Source organism: Anoplopoma fimbria, unplaced genomic scaffold (assembly GCF_027596085.1).
Source record: "Anoplopoma fimbria isolate UVic2021 breed Golden Eagle Sablefish unplaced genomic scaffold, Afim_UVic_2022 Un_contig_9152_pilon_pilon, whole genome shotgun sequence".
Taxonomy (NCBI): Eukaryota; Metazoa; Chordata; class Actinopteri; order Perciformes; family Anoplopomatidae; genus Anoplopoma; species Anoplopoma fimbria.
In genome coordinates this window covers 19,440-35,876 of record NW_026553805.1, presented here as the reverse complement: position 1 = coordinate 35,876, position 16,437 = coordinate 19,440, and the positions used below count along the sequence as shown (strand labels likewise).

At 39.0% G+C, this 16,437-nt stretch overlaps 1 protein-coding gene across 1 annotated transcript in view; it reads left to right on the top strand.

Moving 5' to 3' along the window:
• LOC129116843 (protein O-mannosyl-transferase TMTC1-like) overlaps positions 1 to 16,437 on the top strand; it is a gene marked incomplete at its 3' end in the record, with an annotated part of 56,416 nt that overhangs the window by 23,178 nt on the left and 16,801 nt on the right. The window contains 2 exon segments of the mRNA XM_054627537.1: positions 7,158 to 7,231; positions 10,253 to 10,429. Of these exon segments, the coding sequence (XP_054483512.1) occupies positions 7,158 to 7,231; positions 10,253 to 10,429 (251 nt within the window).

Sequence of the window (16,437 nt, the reverse complement as noted above, 5' to 3'; positions counted from 1 at the left end):
TTATATAATTAAATTAAATTAATTTGATTAGCCAAAAATCACAAACAACATCCTATGTCCTTTGATCCTCGCATTGGAAAATAATAAAAACTGATTCTGGTTGAAGTTTTTCATTTATTATTTTAAGGTTAAAGATTCTTTATCATCATCGTTATTATCATATTTCAGTATTCTTCACCTTTCAGTAATCGTCTGCAACAGTTTGGTTATACACTCTGAACATCAGGTCACTAATAGTGAGTGTATTAAAATCGGTGCGTGCGTATGCGTGTGTGTGTGTGTGTGCGTGCGTGTGTGTGTGTGTGTGTCTATCCTGGTGGGGTCCATGGCCTGACATATCACTGCCTGTTGCAGTTTTTATGAAGAAAACAAAATGGACCCCACAGGGTGGATTTTCAGTACTTTGTGTTTGACCTAGTGGTCATAGGTGGTATTGCAGTTTGTGTCATTGCACTGGTGGGGACATTTTCCTGACAGTGTTTAGTGTGTGAAAATCTGTATGTCAAATAAACTTAATTTTCATAGATATTATTGCAGTTTTTGCACATTAATGTATCAGACTTTTATGCTATCAAATAAGTTTTCATTAAATCAATGACGGAACCCATATATACATTAAACTTCCTTTCAAAATAGTTTTATTCTTTGTAAGAAACTGATTATAATGTTTTTGTTGAACTGAAGCATAGTTAATGAATATATAAATGAATAAATATAGTAGTATAAACAATCAACAAACTGATATCCATTCAAACTAAGGCTATAAGTTAGCCGGTTCTATGATAATCATATAAACTGAGGCTGTAGTTCTCACATGTATGGATGTATTTGTTACTCAGGCTCTTGAGAATAACTTCTCTGCTGCTTCCTCTAAGCACAACCTGTTCAAAATATAACGTGGTCAGTTCGTCCCCACCACATTATATCTGGTAGTTTAGATCATAAGATTCACTAAAAACCTCATAATGTAAGTTTGGTTATTCTTATATCTGTTGGAGAAAAACAAGTATTCTATGTCAAAACAATTTATTTGCAACATGTTTATTCATACTGAGTCACAATAAATAAAATATGAAAGTGAAATCATCTTGCTCAACTTTTGGCCACTGAACGACTCCTAAAAGTGGACGGTACTGTGATGTGGTCATGGTTTGCATGGTGTTATGGGTTACAGTGTGCTGGGATGGAGATAGCATTTTAATGTTGAACCAGTAAGGCTGTTCAGGTGGAGCAGCAAGCCTCATTTGTTAAAGAGCCCGGGTAAATCCCTCATGTTTATCAAATGTTATATTTTGAAGTGAGAATCTTATCTGTTTTTGAAGAACAATGTGGCATCTGGCAGTCTGGATTGTTAGTTTCAGTGTTTAAGTTATATAATATTAAGGTTTCAATCCAACAATGGTTTGTTTAAATGCTTGTTATGAACTTTGTAGTGCCTAACAGTGATCTTTATTGTTTGCCAATAGAAGTAACCTGACTTTTGAGCCCCATGGGGACTAGAGTTTTGAATGTTTCAAGTCATTTTCGAGTTAACAAAAAAATATAGTGATTTTAGCAGTTAAAACCATGTCTCTAGACCCTTCAGAAAGGGTTGATCCCACCTGGCTGCTTCTTGTCATGCGTCCCCACCGGGTAGTAAAAAGGGGTATGTGAGTGTCCGTGCGTGTGTGTAGTATCTACATTGACAAAGCAACTCTGACGGCAGCTCTTCTTCCTCTGCTTTAATTAATTAAGCCTTTATTAGTCCCACAATGGGGAAATTATTTCTCTGCATTTAACCCATCCCGGAGGAGCAGTGGGCTGCAATGAAGCGCCCGGGGAGCAACTTGGGGTTAGGTGTCTTGCTCAAGGACACCTCGGCATGTTGCTGGTAGAGGGGTTTGAACCACCAACCTTGTGGTTACGGGACAAGAGCTCTACCTCATGTGCCACAGCCGCCCCTCTTTAAGAAGAGCAACATGTTATTCATTATGTATATGAATGTGTATATGTTTATCAAGAGAGATTAGGCTCTACACTGATATTGTATGCATGCAGAGAAAGACCAGTCTTCCCTGTCCTCTGTCATCCCAGACTCCTCCTTTCATCTTGAACCTCTACCTCTCATTTGATCACTCCTCATCCCTCACTTCCTACTCCGTTCTCTTCCCTTTCATCTCCAGCCGTCCTGGCCCCTCAAAGTATTTGTTGGTGACTAAGCAATGTGTTTTTACACACAGAAATCAACGACTTACTGATGTAAATAATCTCCTTTCAGCTCACTGCTTCCAACAGGTTTGTGTGTGCGCGTGTGTGTGTGTTTGTGTCTTAGAGAGACACTTTTCCTGATCGACCTACACACAGGTTCTGTACATTTTGCAAAATTCCCCATTCAAAGCAGCGAACACCAAAGTCCAAGCTCAAAACCAGTGTCTGTACATAGTTGTGAGTTAGTGTGTAAGTGTTAAACCCACATGTTCCAGAAGGCAGCAGCTGCCTCCAATAGAAGTCCCTTGGAGACATCACCTAATACTTAGGACGAGAATACTTGAAAATGATCTACTGGCAAAGTGGTTCTGATTTCTTACTCCATTTTGTTTGATGGTTACATCTTCATTTTCCTGTGAAGACATTCTTTTGTGAATGGTCTGTGTGACAATAGTGACTGTTAGTCTGTTTATGTACAAACCTGATTTTTTTTTCATCTGTTTAAATGAAATTATTTATTATATTGAGCAACAAAATACAAACAGAAAAACAAAATGTGCACAACGTATTAACATACAGAACCAATATATAAATAAAACAGTACAGGTAACATGCAATGTTACCACTGTGGAAAAGCACTGACAAAAAAGAAGACACTTTAGTTTAAATCAGTTTTCTTTCCATTCCACTTCTTTTTTCTACTCTCCCTTCCTTTATATATTTATAATTATTTTGCAGTCTCACAACAAATGGAGTTCCTTCAGCAGCACCACCATTAATATACTGGCTGTCATCCCTTATGCCCATTTCATTTAGCTGTGACAAGGTGTTATATAGTATGTTATTTCATTAAATGACTTTAGTTTGTTTATTATACAACAGAGAGGCTGCCTTGAAGTATTTCATATATTGTTCTTGGAAATGTCCTCTTCTTTTTGCAGATGTCCCTTATTCATTTTATTTAACAAGTCTTAAATTTGTCATTGATGCAAAGAACGAAGTACGTTTTGAAATTGATGTGTGTTCACTTAGTCGATGGCTTAAATATTTTTTTGACTAGAATGTTGTTGAGTGAGTATTCAAAATAGTATTCAAAATTATGAATGACACTTCAATTGGGCTTTGCATGATATCTTTTGGAAGTGTTTACATATAATTTAACATTTCCTTACATTATTTAAACTTGGTAAAGTATTTTCTTTAGTGTGTTTCAAATCTTTGCTTCCAGAGCGAACAAATAACTGCTGACAACCAAAGGATAAATAATAGTGAAACAAATGGGTACCTTTCTTGTTTGAACTACACATTCTTTAGTTTCAACATCCATCCTATCTATACCATATAACAGTAGAATTGTCTCCATACTCGTATTTCTGCAGGGTACTGAACATAAAGGGACATCCTGTTTGATCTTACTCTTCTTAGCACCTATATTACACATTGCTGCTGGATGAGGGAACATTTTTGCATATTGAATAATTTCCTTTCGTTCACAGATGAATTATGATTTTTCATGGAACCAATTTGGTCAGTGTGTATCACCTTTCCATTCGGGTAAAGTAATCTTGCTGCAAGAATTTTGGCCAGGATTTTATTAAAAATTTGCTAATGATATTGGATGAAGTTTTTTTTAAATTCAAGGGTCTTTATCCTTTTAACGAATTAAAGTAATATTGAAATAATAAAACAGGTGGAAAACTTCCATTTTCAAGTGATGGTTGATATGCCTGCAAAAGGGGATATGTCCAGAATAAACTACTTGTTAGTACACTGCATTATTACTATCAGACCCTCCATATTTATTTTGGGAAAATAAATGAATGGCTTTATTTTATTTCAAATATCATTGTTGGCTGTTCCAATGCATGTTTTCTAAAACAGAGTAATTCAGGGTAATCATCATTGTCTGACCTCTACAGACTTTCATAGAAATATGTAAAAGCTTTTATTATTATTTATTTCATACGGATCAGTCCCTAAAAATAGAACTACTCCGGTGCTGTCTTGCCAACGCTGCTGTCTTGAAAAGTGACCAGGCGCAGCCATTCCTGTGACGCACCAATGCACTTTATACAGATTGATGTATTTTTGTAATACAGCAGCAGTACCCAAAGACATTAAATAAGGTTAACTGGCAGTTCACTCATTTCTTACGAACCGTCTTCACTCTGGGATTCTTCTGAGTAAAAAGACTAAACTCGATAAACTGCTAAGTGCGCAAATCATCCTGCTTTGTGTTAACTTGCACTGTACTGTGATATATTCCCTTTTACAAGATAATGGGGAAATTTCCATCCAGTGAAATAATTTTTTCTCAATAATGTGTGACAGACTGCTGATCAGCTGCAGCATGCATGCGTGTGGAGTCAACACAGACAGCGTTGCTGATGCAGTTTGAAAGGGAAATGTCTCCTGCTGGCTGGAGCATTATCAAATTTTGTACAGATGGTTTGGTAGAACAAATCTAAAGTCCTATGGTCATCCCCTGAATTTTCATCCAACACAACCAGAAGGTCAACGTTTTTCATGACCTAGTAAAGTATCTCCACATGGGTTCGAGCAACATTATGTAATGACATTCATGGTTTCTAAGGATAGTCCTAATGACTTTGCTGATCCTCTGACTTTTCATCTAGTGCCACCATGAGTGTTTTCTAAAATATTGGGTAAGATTAAGATGTCTCAAAAACTATTGGATTGCCTTGCAATTTGGTTGTGACATTCATGTTCCCCTCATGATGAATTGTAATCAATTTGGGAACTTCCCTTTTTTTTGGGAACTTTTAACGGTCATAGGTAGTTTGCTCAACAGCCATAATTAATGCAAATTAATGATAATTCCAATAGCAAATGTTGTTGACTAACTAAATAAGATGGTGACCATACGACCTAAACATTAGCATGTTTCCATTGCCTTTGTGACCACGTTAGCCTGTTGACCTGGCTCAAAGTATTGCCTAAGAGAGCTGCTACCATGGCTGTGGACTTTTAGTCTTGCTTGGCATGAAAGGTTCATGTCTTGCCTCTTTTTGTTCACTCCTTAGTCCCTAGTCTTTATTCTGAACGCATGAGTAATATTATTTGATATTAAAGACCTCAGGACAGCCCCATCACCATCTTAACCACTCAGGCATTTCCACCCCTATCAGAAACCCCTAGTACCACAGATATGAAAAAAAAACAGCTTCCTGATTGGGGACCTCAGGATTCGAATGTAATGGTGTAGTATTCCTCCTTTGGAATGTTAAAGGCTGTTCGTGTTGTAGCCCTAACACATCCACCAAGTGTTTATCAAAGGCTGTTGCAAAATGCTGCACACATGCAGCATTTTGAATGCAGGACATATTCAATCAGAAGGACATTGCAAGCGAGTGTGAGGGCTTTTGCCAAAAGTTGTTATAAAACATTGTAGCTAATGTTGGGAATGGTTATCAAAAATGATAAATAATAGAATATGTTGGGGGGTTTTCTCCGTTAGGGGCAGATGCTCTAAGAACTGTTGGGAAGACAAGCTTGATGACAATCATTTATGTTCGTTGTCACTTATTACTGTTACAGAAAAAATCCAACATAAACAGCACCCGTGCATGGGCAGTCATCATAGTAAGGGCTGTAAAGTCCTAGTCGACTGGTCGACTTATTGGTCGATACGTTCTGGGTCGACCAAAATTCTGATTGGTCGATTTTTTGCCGTGTTAATTTCATAAAGTCGTCATCAGGAGGAAAGTACCAAGTGCTAATGGGGGTGTTTTCAGAGCCCTGTTTCACAGAAAACAGCCTGTCTTCAGAGAACACCCCCCTTGTTTTCACTATTTTGGATTAGCCCAACCCACTAGAGACAGGTAGACTGAAGAAGGTCCATGTTATTCAACGTCCGGTGGTTTAATTGCTGAATATTTATTTTTATTTTGAGCGTTTCATTTAAGTTTCATTTGAGTCCTCCTCCTCTACCATCCATGTCAAAGACATCGGCAGTGTGGCAGAATTTTTCCAAAATAGATGGCGGGAAAAAAAGTCGAATGTAAAATTTGCAAACAACAGTTTGCATATCACAGCTCGACTACAAACATGGCGTATCATCTAAAAACGGTAATATTTCAATATTATAGCCTATTAATATCATATTAAACATATTTCAATATTTTAGTCTAATAATCGTTTATTCGTTTTATAACTGCAGGATCCCTCCGATACACCCAGACCACGCTGGATGTTAAGCCTCCTCTATCATCCAAACGCAAACATGATATCACAGAAGGAATTGTCAATTTTATTGCTCAGGATATGAGGCATTTTATTATTTTATTTTTGTATTTGTTCTGAGTGAGCCTTCCTTGTTATTGTTATGCACTTTATTTCGTTTCAGTTTATTGCTAAATAACGAACTTTTATGGTTCCCTTTATTATTGTGCACATTTATTTCTATTTATTGGATTTGTTTTTTTTTTTTTTGCCTAATGCGCAATTGCGCCGTGCCCACTGTTTGTAGGCTATTGTTTTGAACCTTTGCTTTATTTTTGGTACATGATCTGGGATGTTTAATAAAGATAATTTTGTTGTTTAATTGCCTTCTTGTGCTGATATCAGTATATATTTTCGGTAATCATGTGCTATTATATTGCGCAGATGCACGTGATGCCCCCCCCCATTAGTCGATTTTTTAGTCGAAATTTCAGGGTTTCAGTCGACCAAGAATTTCTTTGGTTGATTACAGCCCTACATCATAGGCACTCATTAGTGGCTTGGTAACGGGCTGCTGTCTGAGGCATGATCACAGTAATTCTGCTCACAGGTTTCAGTATGAACAGAGCCAGATTCCAAAGAAACAGCCTTGTGCAGAAGGTCACGTTGTGCATCTTATGTTCTTGTAGCAACATAACAGGCTCCTCACAGACATTCAGCACTGTCTCCTCACCAGAGCTGTCAGACGTACGCGCTATCTCTAAAATCTGTGTGTATGTGTGTTGTAGGTGTCTGGTATTGTGGGCAGGGCTGATGTCTTGGCCTGTCTGCTGTTCTTGCTGACGTTCCTCTCCTACATCAGGTAAGATGACTCTGTAGCACTCCCAGAACTTGTGTGCACGCACGCACGCGCACACACACGCACACACACACACTAACATGCACATATACAGTGGGGCAAAAAAGTATTTAGTCAGCCACCAATTGTGCAAGTTCTCCCACTTAAAAAGATGAGAGACGCCTGTAATTTTCATCATAGGTACACTTCAACTATGAGAGACAGAATGTGGGGAAAGAATCCAGGAAAGCACATTGTAGGATTTTTAATGAATTAATTGGTAAATTCCTCGGTAAAATAAGTATTTGGTCACCTACAAACAAGCAAGATTTCTGGCTCTCACAGACCTGTAACTTCTTCTTTAAGAGGCTCCTCTGTCCTCCACTCGTTACCTGTATTAATGGCACCTGTTTGAACTTGTTATCAGTATAAAAGACACCTGTCCACAACCTCAAACAGTCACACTCCAAACTCCACTATGGCCAAGACCAAAGAGCTGTCAAAGGACACCAGAAACAAAATTGTAGACCTGCACCAGGCTGGGAAGACTGAATCTGCAATAGGTAAGCAGCTTGGTGTGAAGAAATCAACTGTGGGAGCAATTATTAGAAAATGGAAGACATACAAGACCACTGATAATCTCCCTCGATCTGGGGCTCCACGCAAGATCTCACCCCGTGGGGCCAAAATGATCACAAGAACGGTGAACAAAAATCCCAGAACCACACGGGGGACCTAGTGAATGACCTGCAGAGAGCTGGGACCAAAGTAACAAAGGCTACCATCAGTAACACACTACGCCGCCAGGGACTCAAATCCTGCAGTGCCAGACGTGTCCCCTGCTTAAGCCAGTACATGTCCAGGCCCGTCTGAAGTTTGCTAGAGAGCATTTGGATGATCCAGAAGAGGATTGGGAGAATGTCATATGGTCAGATGAAACCAAAATAGAACTTTTTGGTAAAAACTCAACTCGTCGTGTTTGGAGGAGAGAGAATGCCGAGTTGCATCCAAAGAACACCATACCTACTGTGAAGCATGGGGGTGGAAACATCATGCTTTGGGGCTGTTTTTCTGCAAGGGGACCAGGACGACTGATCCGTGTAAAGGAAAGAATGAATGGGGCCATGTATCGTGAGATTTTGAGTGAAAACCTCCTTCCATCAGCAAGGGCATTGAAGATGAAACGTGGCTGGGTCTTTCAGCATGACAATGATCCCAAACACACCGCCCGGGCAACGAAGGAGTGGCTTCGTAAGAAGCATTTCAAGGTCCTGGAGTGGCCTAGCCAGTCTCCAGATCTCAACCCCATAGAAAATCTGTGGAGGGAGTTGAAAGTCCGTGTTGCCCAGCGACAGCCCCAAAACATCACTGCTCTAGAGGAGATCTGCATGGAGGAATGGGCCAAAATACCAGCAACAGTGTGTGAAAAGCTTGTGAAGACTTACAGAAAACGTTTGACCTCTGTCATTGCCAACAAAGGGTATATAACAAAGTATTGAGATGAACTTTTGTTATTGACCAAATACTTATTTTCCACCATAATTTGCAAATATATTCTTTAAAAATCAGACAATGTGATTTTCAGAAATCTCTCATCTTTTTAAGTGGGAGAACTTGCACAATTGGTGGCTGACTAAATACTTTTTTGCCCCACTGTACATGTACACTTGTTAAAGACAACTTTTTATGAACATGACTTTAACTGCTAAAAGGATGAGCATATGAGGTTGTGTGCTAGTTAGCAGCATAACTTGTGACTATGTTCTTATTTGCTGATGTGGTTTTTCAAATTAAGCTATTTAACAAAGCCCCTACCATAAAAGATGCCATGTTCAGATTATGTGATCACAGGACAAACTTTGACTCCTAGGCTAACATGAGACTTTTTACAATGACCCTGTCTGCTCTGTATTAAGTGATAATTCTGGTTTATTACTACCTGGGTCTTATTCCATAGTTTTGGCCATCCTTTGTATCTGTAATAATGAACAGATTACTCAAAAAAGCAAAAACTGAGATCTGGGAGCACAGTGACATTGCTATACATATTTTTGACGGATTTAGAAACATGAACAGTTAAATGTTCAGACATGTGCAAAAAATATTTTAAAAAACAGCCATACTAACAGGGTACACGCTTTTTACACACTTTTTTTTAGCAATGTCATAGTGCTCCCTGCCCCAATATATAAATGATAGAAACTATAATTAGAAAAATTATTATTATTTCATAGTGTAGTAATGTATACAAGCTGAACTTGTATACATGAACGCTATATTTCAATATGCGCTATTGACAAGCTAACGGCAGGGGTTGGCAAGCAACTGGGATAAAAGCTATGGTCATGTTTCATATATTTGCATTTGCAATATGCTACAAACGTCAGCGGCGTGATAATGGGGCAAGCATCTACTATGCACTCAGCTCGGCACGTTTGGAGTTTTTTTCTGGTTGCCGAGAGTTGAAAAATGTTCATCTTTGGGGGTTTGTCCTCCCTCCCTCTAACTGCTCAAGTCTTTCCTTCACGCACGCAGACCTGCATGAACAACGCGCATTCCACCCTGCTTGTGTTTTTGTATTTCTGTAATGGTACCTGTCTTTTGTTTATGTTAAGAAGAGTTTGGAAGTGCATTCACTGTAAATATCTTATCTTATGAATCAATCTTATTGTTGTTGTTCTTCCCTTGGTCACATCAAATGCATAATTTGATTTGCATTCCATTGTTACAGGAATGATACCTGTTATATCTCTCTATAAAAACCAATACTCCCTCTGATCGACTAATCCAGAGAACGCTGGAATTCCAGTTGCACTGATAAGGTTAATAGTTTTGATAGTAAGTTACAGCCCTAATTATGTAATCAGAAACTACTTATTTCTGACAAATGCTGCGGATTGTCATTCAGCCTAATATGGGCACTGCTTGTGTCTGTGATTAGGTTACTGTTACGGTTAATGTGTCCCTGAAAATAAATAAACATTTGAATGTGGGAATCTGGGCTGTGACCTGTTCATCCGTCATCTGTCTCTTTCTGTGTCTCAGGAGTGTTGGTGTGTGTGTCTCTGAGGACTCTCTGCCCTCCACGGTGTCTGCTTGGTTCCTGCTCGTCAGTTTGTTGCTGGGCACCTGTGCCATGCTGGTCAAGGAGACGGGCATCACCGTGTTCGGAGTGTGCGTCCTCTACGACGCCCTGGTGCTGTGCCGCAAGCCTCTTGTCAAGTAAGCACACAGTTTTACTCTGTTTATTATTTTGATTGTTTTTTTCTTATCTTCATTTATGTGGCAATGGTTCACTGAGGTTGCACAGCTTTAAGAAATGTTTGGCTTTATTTCTATAACTTCTGTACACCTGGGAGCTGCCCAACGCCACAATAGACAATTAGTATTTTTTCTGTGCATAAATAGCTGGGATAAGGAGCACTCTTCAGCATTTGTATTGTCAATGTTGCTGTTTGTGTACTTTGATCCATGTGGAATCCAGTTTTAGACTTTTGATACTAAAACACTTTAGTCTGCAGCATAATTGGACTCAATAGAGTTTTGGGTTTAGGTTTAATTCATGCTTGTTGAGATGATAATGAAGAGTTTAACCCAAACATTTTTACAAGACTAATATGCTTCTGATTTATTGGACAGTTTTTCATATTTGGTGGTTTATCATCATTACTACAGTACATACAACACACAATAATGCGTACAAACTGAAGCAGTTGTAGATCACTTGCGGCCGGTTAAGAGGAGTGAGAAGCTGTCAGCTGTCAATGAACGCATAAAATCAATGAAATGTTTTCAAAAGGTTTGAATCACTGTAAGCACAAGTGGTTTTTCTCATAAATGAGCACAAACTATTGTAGGCTGATAGGTCCAGTAATATTGGAGATTAGCCATGGACAGATAGACAAATACATAATGTCCTGGCAGAGATATCAAAGCAAGCATATGGACTTATATTAAACAAACTTTTTTGGTGGATTTTTTCATGCATGCATTGCAGATGGATTTTTTCCATGGACATTATATGGACAGGGGGAAGATGCCTTAGTATACTTAAAACTATCCAGCAAATGTGTTCCGACTAACATTTGCTGGATAGTTTTAAGTAATTTGCGTACAAGATGGAATAACTAATGAGATCTTGCAACGGGACTGTTATGTACATAAGTAGTGAAATAATAGGTGTATACATACATGTTTCATGAATATAAAAAGCACCAATGACGTGGATCACATCCTTCGGATTGGGAGTGAGTCACTGTGAATGGCCCAACAATAAATAAGAATAAAACCTCTTTATACCCGTCAATTGTGCGTTGGGTAGCTGTGAACAAAACAAATAAAAAGTGCATTGAAATAAATACTGTGGATATAGACAGACAGGATGATTATCAACAGTATTTATATTGACTGTGACAGATGATGTAAATATAAAAAAATGGTGCATTAAAAATTGTACATTTCTAATCAATAAGATAGTTTGGTGTAAGAGGTTTTATAACAGTGTATGACTCAAGTGTGTATCAGAGTGACGTCCTGTGGAAAGAAACTCTTCTTGCTCCTGGTTGTTTCGGCGTATCCTCTTCAAACCGGTTGTTTCTTGACTCTGGAGGTGTAAGTGCTGGATGGAGGGCAGGCTGACCAGTGTTTTGCTCTGCGGTCTGTTGTAGACTGTTTGTATACTGTTTTGGTGGCTGATCCAAATCACACAGTGATGGTCAGGCTGAGAACAGACTGGATAATTGCAGTTTAGAACTGGATCAGCAGCTCCTGAGGCATGTTCACACATGTCCTCACAAAAACTATTAGAGGATGTCACAGTGTCATAGAGTTCACCCAGGTCTGTAGTGCAGTCAAAACAGCCCTGTAATTCCAGTTTGGCCTTACTGGTACATCTCCTCACAGCCTTGACCACAGGTTTAGCAGATTATAGTTTCTAACTGAGGTTGAAAGAAGATGACTGATCTGTTCGTTCAATTGCCCCAAAAGCCTTGAAAACAGAAAATGCAGAGAATCTCAATAATCTACAACATTAGCCATCCAGAGCTGTAGACTGGTTATTTGGACTCGAGACACAATTATTTGCAAATAACAACTATAGACTCAATTTGGACTTCCATCCATCCATTCATTCATCCATCCATCTTCTTTTTGCTTATCTGGGTCATTCACAGTCACTCACTCCCAATCCGAAGGATGTGATCCACTATTTTACCGAAGGAAAATGGACTTAACTGCTCTCATCTGACGGCTCTTTAACTGGACTTGACAAACAATCAAGTTTTAAGTTTCAGGATAATTACTGATTCAAGATTTAAAAATATGTTGACACTGCCTAAAAGTAAATAAAAAAAATAGTGTCCTCCCGATTTTACTAAACAACTAAGTGTTGACTAGGATGAGTGAATGACTACTAAGATGCAGCTCAATACAAACACAAATACAACTAGTAAAGACTTAACTGATGTAGTGTTTCTGAAAGTTTTGTTTATAACTTACTCTGAACGCTTGCGAAAGCAAGTCTCGCGCCCTTAAGGGCACAACCAAGTCTAGTCTCATGTCTTTGTTGGTCTCTGAATGCTGAGCATTAAAATGGCGTGGCAGGAGAAAATCTTTCTTTGAAAGCTAGGTTAATGGTGTGTTCTGGTTGTTAATGGTTATGTCACAAAGCTGAGACACTCGTCACTTTCTTATTGCTGCAGTACTGTTCTAGGTTTACAGGAATATCCATCAGATGGACCAGATACTGTATTCTACAACTGTTTGAATATCAGAGATTATGACAAATAACCTGAAATAATTTTTGAGAGTGAGAGACTCTTTTTAATTTATTTTACGGAATGTAAGGGGGCTGAATGGGCTTGTGAAGCTTGCAAGACTATTATCTCACTTGAAACACTTAAATACAGATATCAAGATATCACATTCTTACATTCTATAGGTGACTGTGGCTTAGTGGTAGAGCACGGTCGTCCTTCAATCAGAGGATCGGCGGTATGATCCCCGGCTCTACTAGTCCATGTTGTGTCCTTAAGCTAGACACTTAACCTCAAATTGCTCCTGTAGGCTGTGCCTGCGGTGTACAAAAGGGTATGAATTAGTCCTGATGGGCAGGTGTCACCTTGCATGGTAGCCCCTCAGTGTATGAATGGGTGAATGATGACATGTAGTGTTAAAGAGCTTTGAGTGGTCGGAAGGCTTGAAAAGCGCTATACAAGTACAGACCATTTACCATTTAAAGGAAACACACGTGCACAAAAGTCAGCTACGACTTGGCAGGCCTGCATAGTCCAAATCTTTTATTACAAATTCAACTTTATAATGAGATCTGCAGTAGCATCAGTGACTCTAATGGGCTTATATATGTTGTAGTATCTGGCTCATTCTACTAAACCCCATTGGTATGTGTGTGTATGCCCCAAACATTAATGATGAAGATTTTATAAAGATACCGTCCATCACATCAGACTCACAATCTAATATTTGAAAGAGAAATTAATTGAGTGATGGATCCTGGTCTAAGCATATCAAGCTCTAGAACTATCACATACCTTCCATGATGTGGCAAGCTCTGGCTACCTCTATGGATCAGTGTGGCTCTTTTGACCCATGGAGATTCTCCCAACCAACTGATAGGCTCTATTCTCTTATATTCACAAGTATGTACTCCTGTATAGATTAATTATTTTATAGAAAAGTCACTCTTTACTTGACCTAAATTTTGAAGCTCAACATAGAGCGAGTTGTTCCTGGATACTGGATTCTGTCCTCCTGTCTGATGTCGAATTTAGCAATTTTATCTCTGAGTCTATTTGGCTTTTTCTGGAGACTAATAAAAATGAAGATTCGGCTCTTTCTATGTTATGGGAAAGCTGTAAGGCCTTCCTCAGGGGTGAGATAATCTCGAACACTGCTCATACTAACAAGGCACGGAAGACACAACAACACAAGCTTCTAAAAGCATAGCTGATCTAGGGCCTGTGTTCACATAATGTCATTTTCTGGCAGCTGAAGCGCTGGTATGTTGATATTTTGACAACATATCACCACTCTAACCACCATTGTATGATAGACTAGTATGCATTTTTTTTGTCTTTCACTATCTTTTTGGATACTTTGGGCCATCAGTATAGAGATCTTCATCTTGAAGTGCGCTGAGCGTCCCAAAAAAAGGTGGAGCAAGCAGAAGAAAGACGCTAACCCCACTGAAAATGATGAGACTTTAAGATCTTACTTACTATTCTATACAAATCTGACTTGCCTGATGATGTTTGGATGTTAAACAGGCCCTATTATGCTATTTTCCGGGTGCATATTTTTTATCTCAAGTTACACTTACAACATGTTTACATGCGTTAATGCTCATAATCCTCCTTGTTTTTCCTCATCCTGGCTGTCCTGCAGCACCTCTTCTCACCCTCTCTCTGAAATGCTCATTGTGGTGCTTGCTCCTCCCTCCAGAAAGCAAAGTCTGCTCTGATTGGTCAGCTATCCCGCTCTGTTGTGATTGGTCAACGTTTCACATTTCAAAAAACACTTCCTCCAGAGCTTGACAACTGAACGACGGGTAAAAACGGGATTTGGACTCGGGCTGCCTGGGTGAGAAACTGTTTTCATAACCACTATACCATGGTAGATGTGAACTTTACCTCCGTGTCTCTCTTTTGTTGTTTGAGGGCCAAACTAGCTTGAAGGAGTTTTACGTCACTTCTGTAACATTGTGACCTCATAAAGTTACAGAAGTGACAGAGATAATTCAATGGAGCCATTTCAGGCAGCTAAGGAGCAATGATTTTGAGGAGGGTAACTCCTTTTAGGTGTGGACTTCAGGTTTAACACTCAAAAATATATATAACACACTAAAGGAGAGGGGAAAAGTGGAAAAGCATAATAGGGCCACTTTAAGATTCTTCATTGGCCTCAATTTACCTAACTGAAGGTATCGCTAAATGTAAATGAAATAATTGATGACATCAAGTCAATGAAGAGTGGTAATTCCCTGGGATCGAACTGCTGTATCTAAAAATCTTTTTAAATGTTTTCTAAAGTTTGGAACGGGCATGAGCTGGTCTTTTTAATAGCAAATATCTATGATGATAATGGTTCGCAAAAATGATGTATGCACAGTAGCTCAAACATTCACCAAAATGTAAGAGTAAAAAAATTATATGTAATAATCAAAATGATGATTAACTATATTGAACAATATGATATAATTTAAATGAAATTACCTTGGGGCATTATGTAGTCTCATAGAATTTCCTCAAAGTATAATAAACTATCAATTTGCAACTAATAATGGTAGAAACACATGTCAATCTATATGATTTTTGAGATTTATCTCTGAATCTATATGTCTATGTTTAAAGGCCAATTCACCGTTTATATTGTTGATTTGTGCAGCAGGTGAGGAAAAAGGATGGTTAGCTTGTATGCAACCTAACCTCAACTTGCTTTTCCATATCCTGACTATACATTACATTACAGTCATTTAGCAGACGCTTTTATCCAAAGCGACTTACAATCAGTAGTATATTACATATCATTCACCCATTCACACACTGATGACCATGCAAGGTGCCACCATCAGACTCTAACTAACATTCATGCAACATCCAGTCCACACCGATGGCAAGCCTTCGGGAGCAACTTGGGGTTAAGTGTCTTGCCCAAGGACACATCGACTGCTGAAGCCGGGTATCGAACCACCGACCCTCTGATTGGAGAACTACCTTACTCTCCACTACGCACAGCCGCCTATAAACTGACAGTACAACAACAAAGTTTGGATAATATTAAATCAATTCAATACATTGACAGATGTTTTTTGCTTAGCCATTTGCCATTGCTGTACTAGGGCTGGGCAACTAAGTCCATGAAGGAAAAGCTGTTCCTTTGTTAGCCAGCGGCTCCATCGGTGGTAGAGGAGCCTGGCTGGGAAAAGTTCCTGTGTCAAATGATGCAGTCCCTGCTCTGCTGTGTTTAAGCCGCCGACAGCTGGTTTCAAGTGAGTCCGAGTAGATTGAAAGAAAAGACACCTCAGTTGTGATGCACAGCTCACATCTTGCTTTCAATTTCCCAGTTAATCTCGTCCCATTATCCATCACCATCCAGACATTCTGGGTGTTTAATTAGCTATGCCCTGTCACAAGGACGTCTTTGGGGATATGTAGTGCTCTCCAGCTGAGCTCCACATAACAGTGTGATGCCACTGCAAATCTGAAGCATACTAC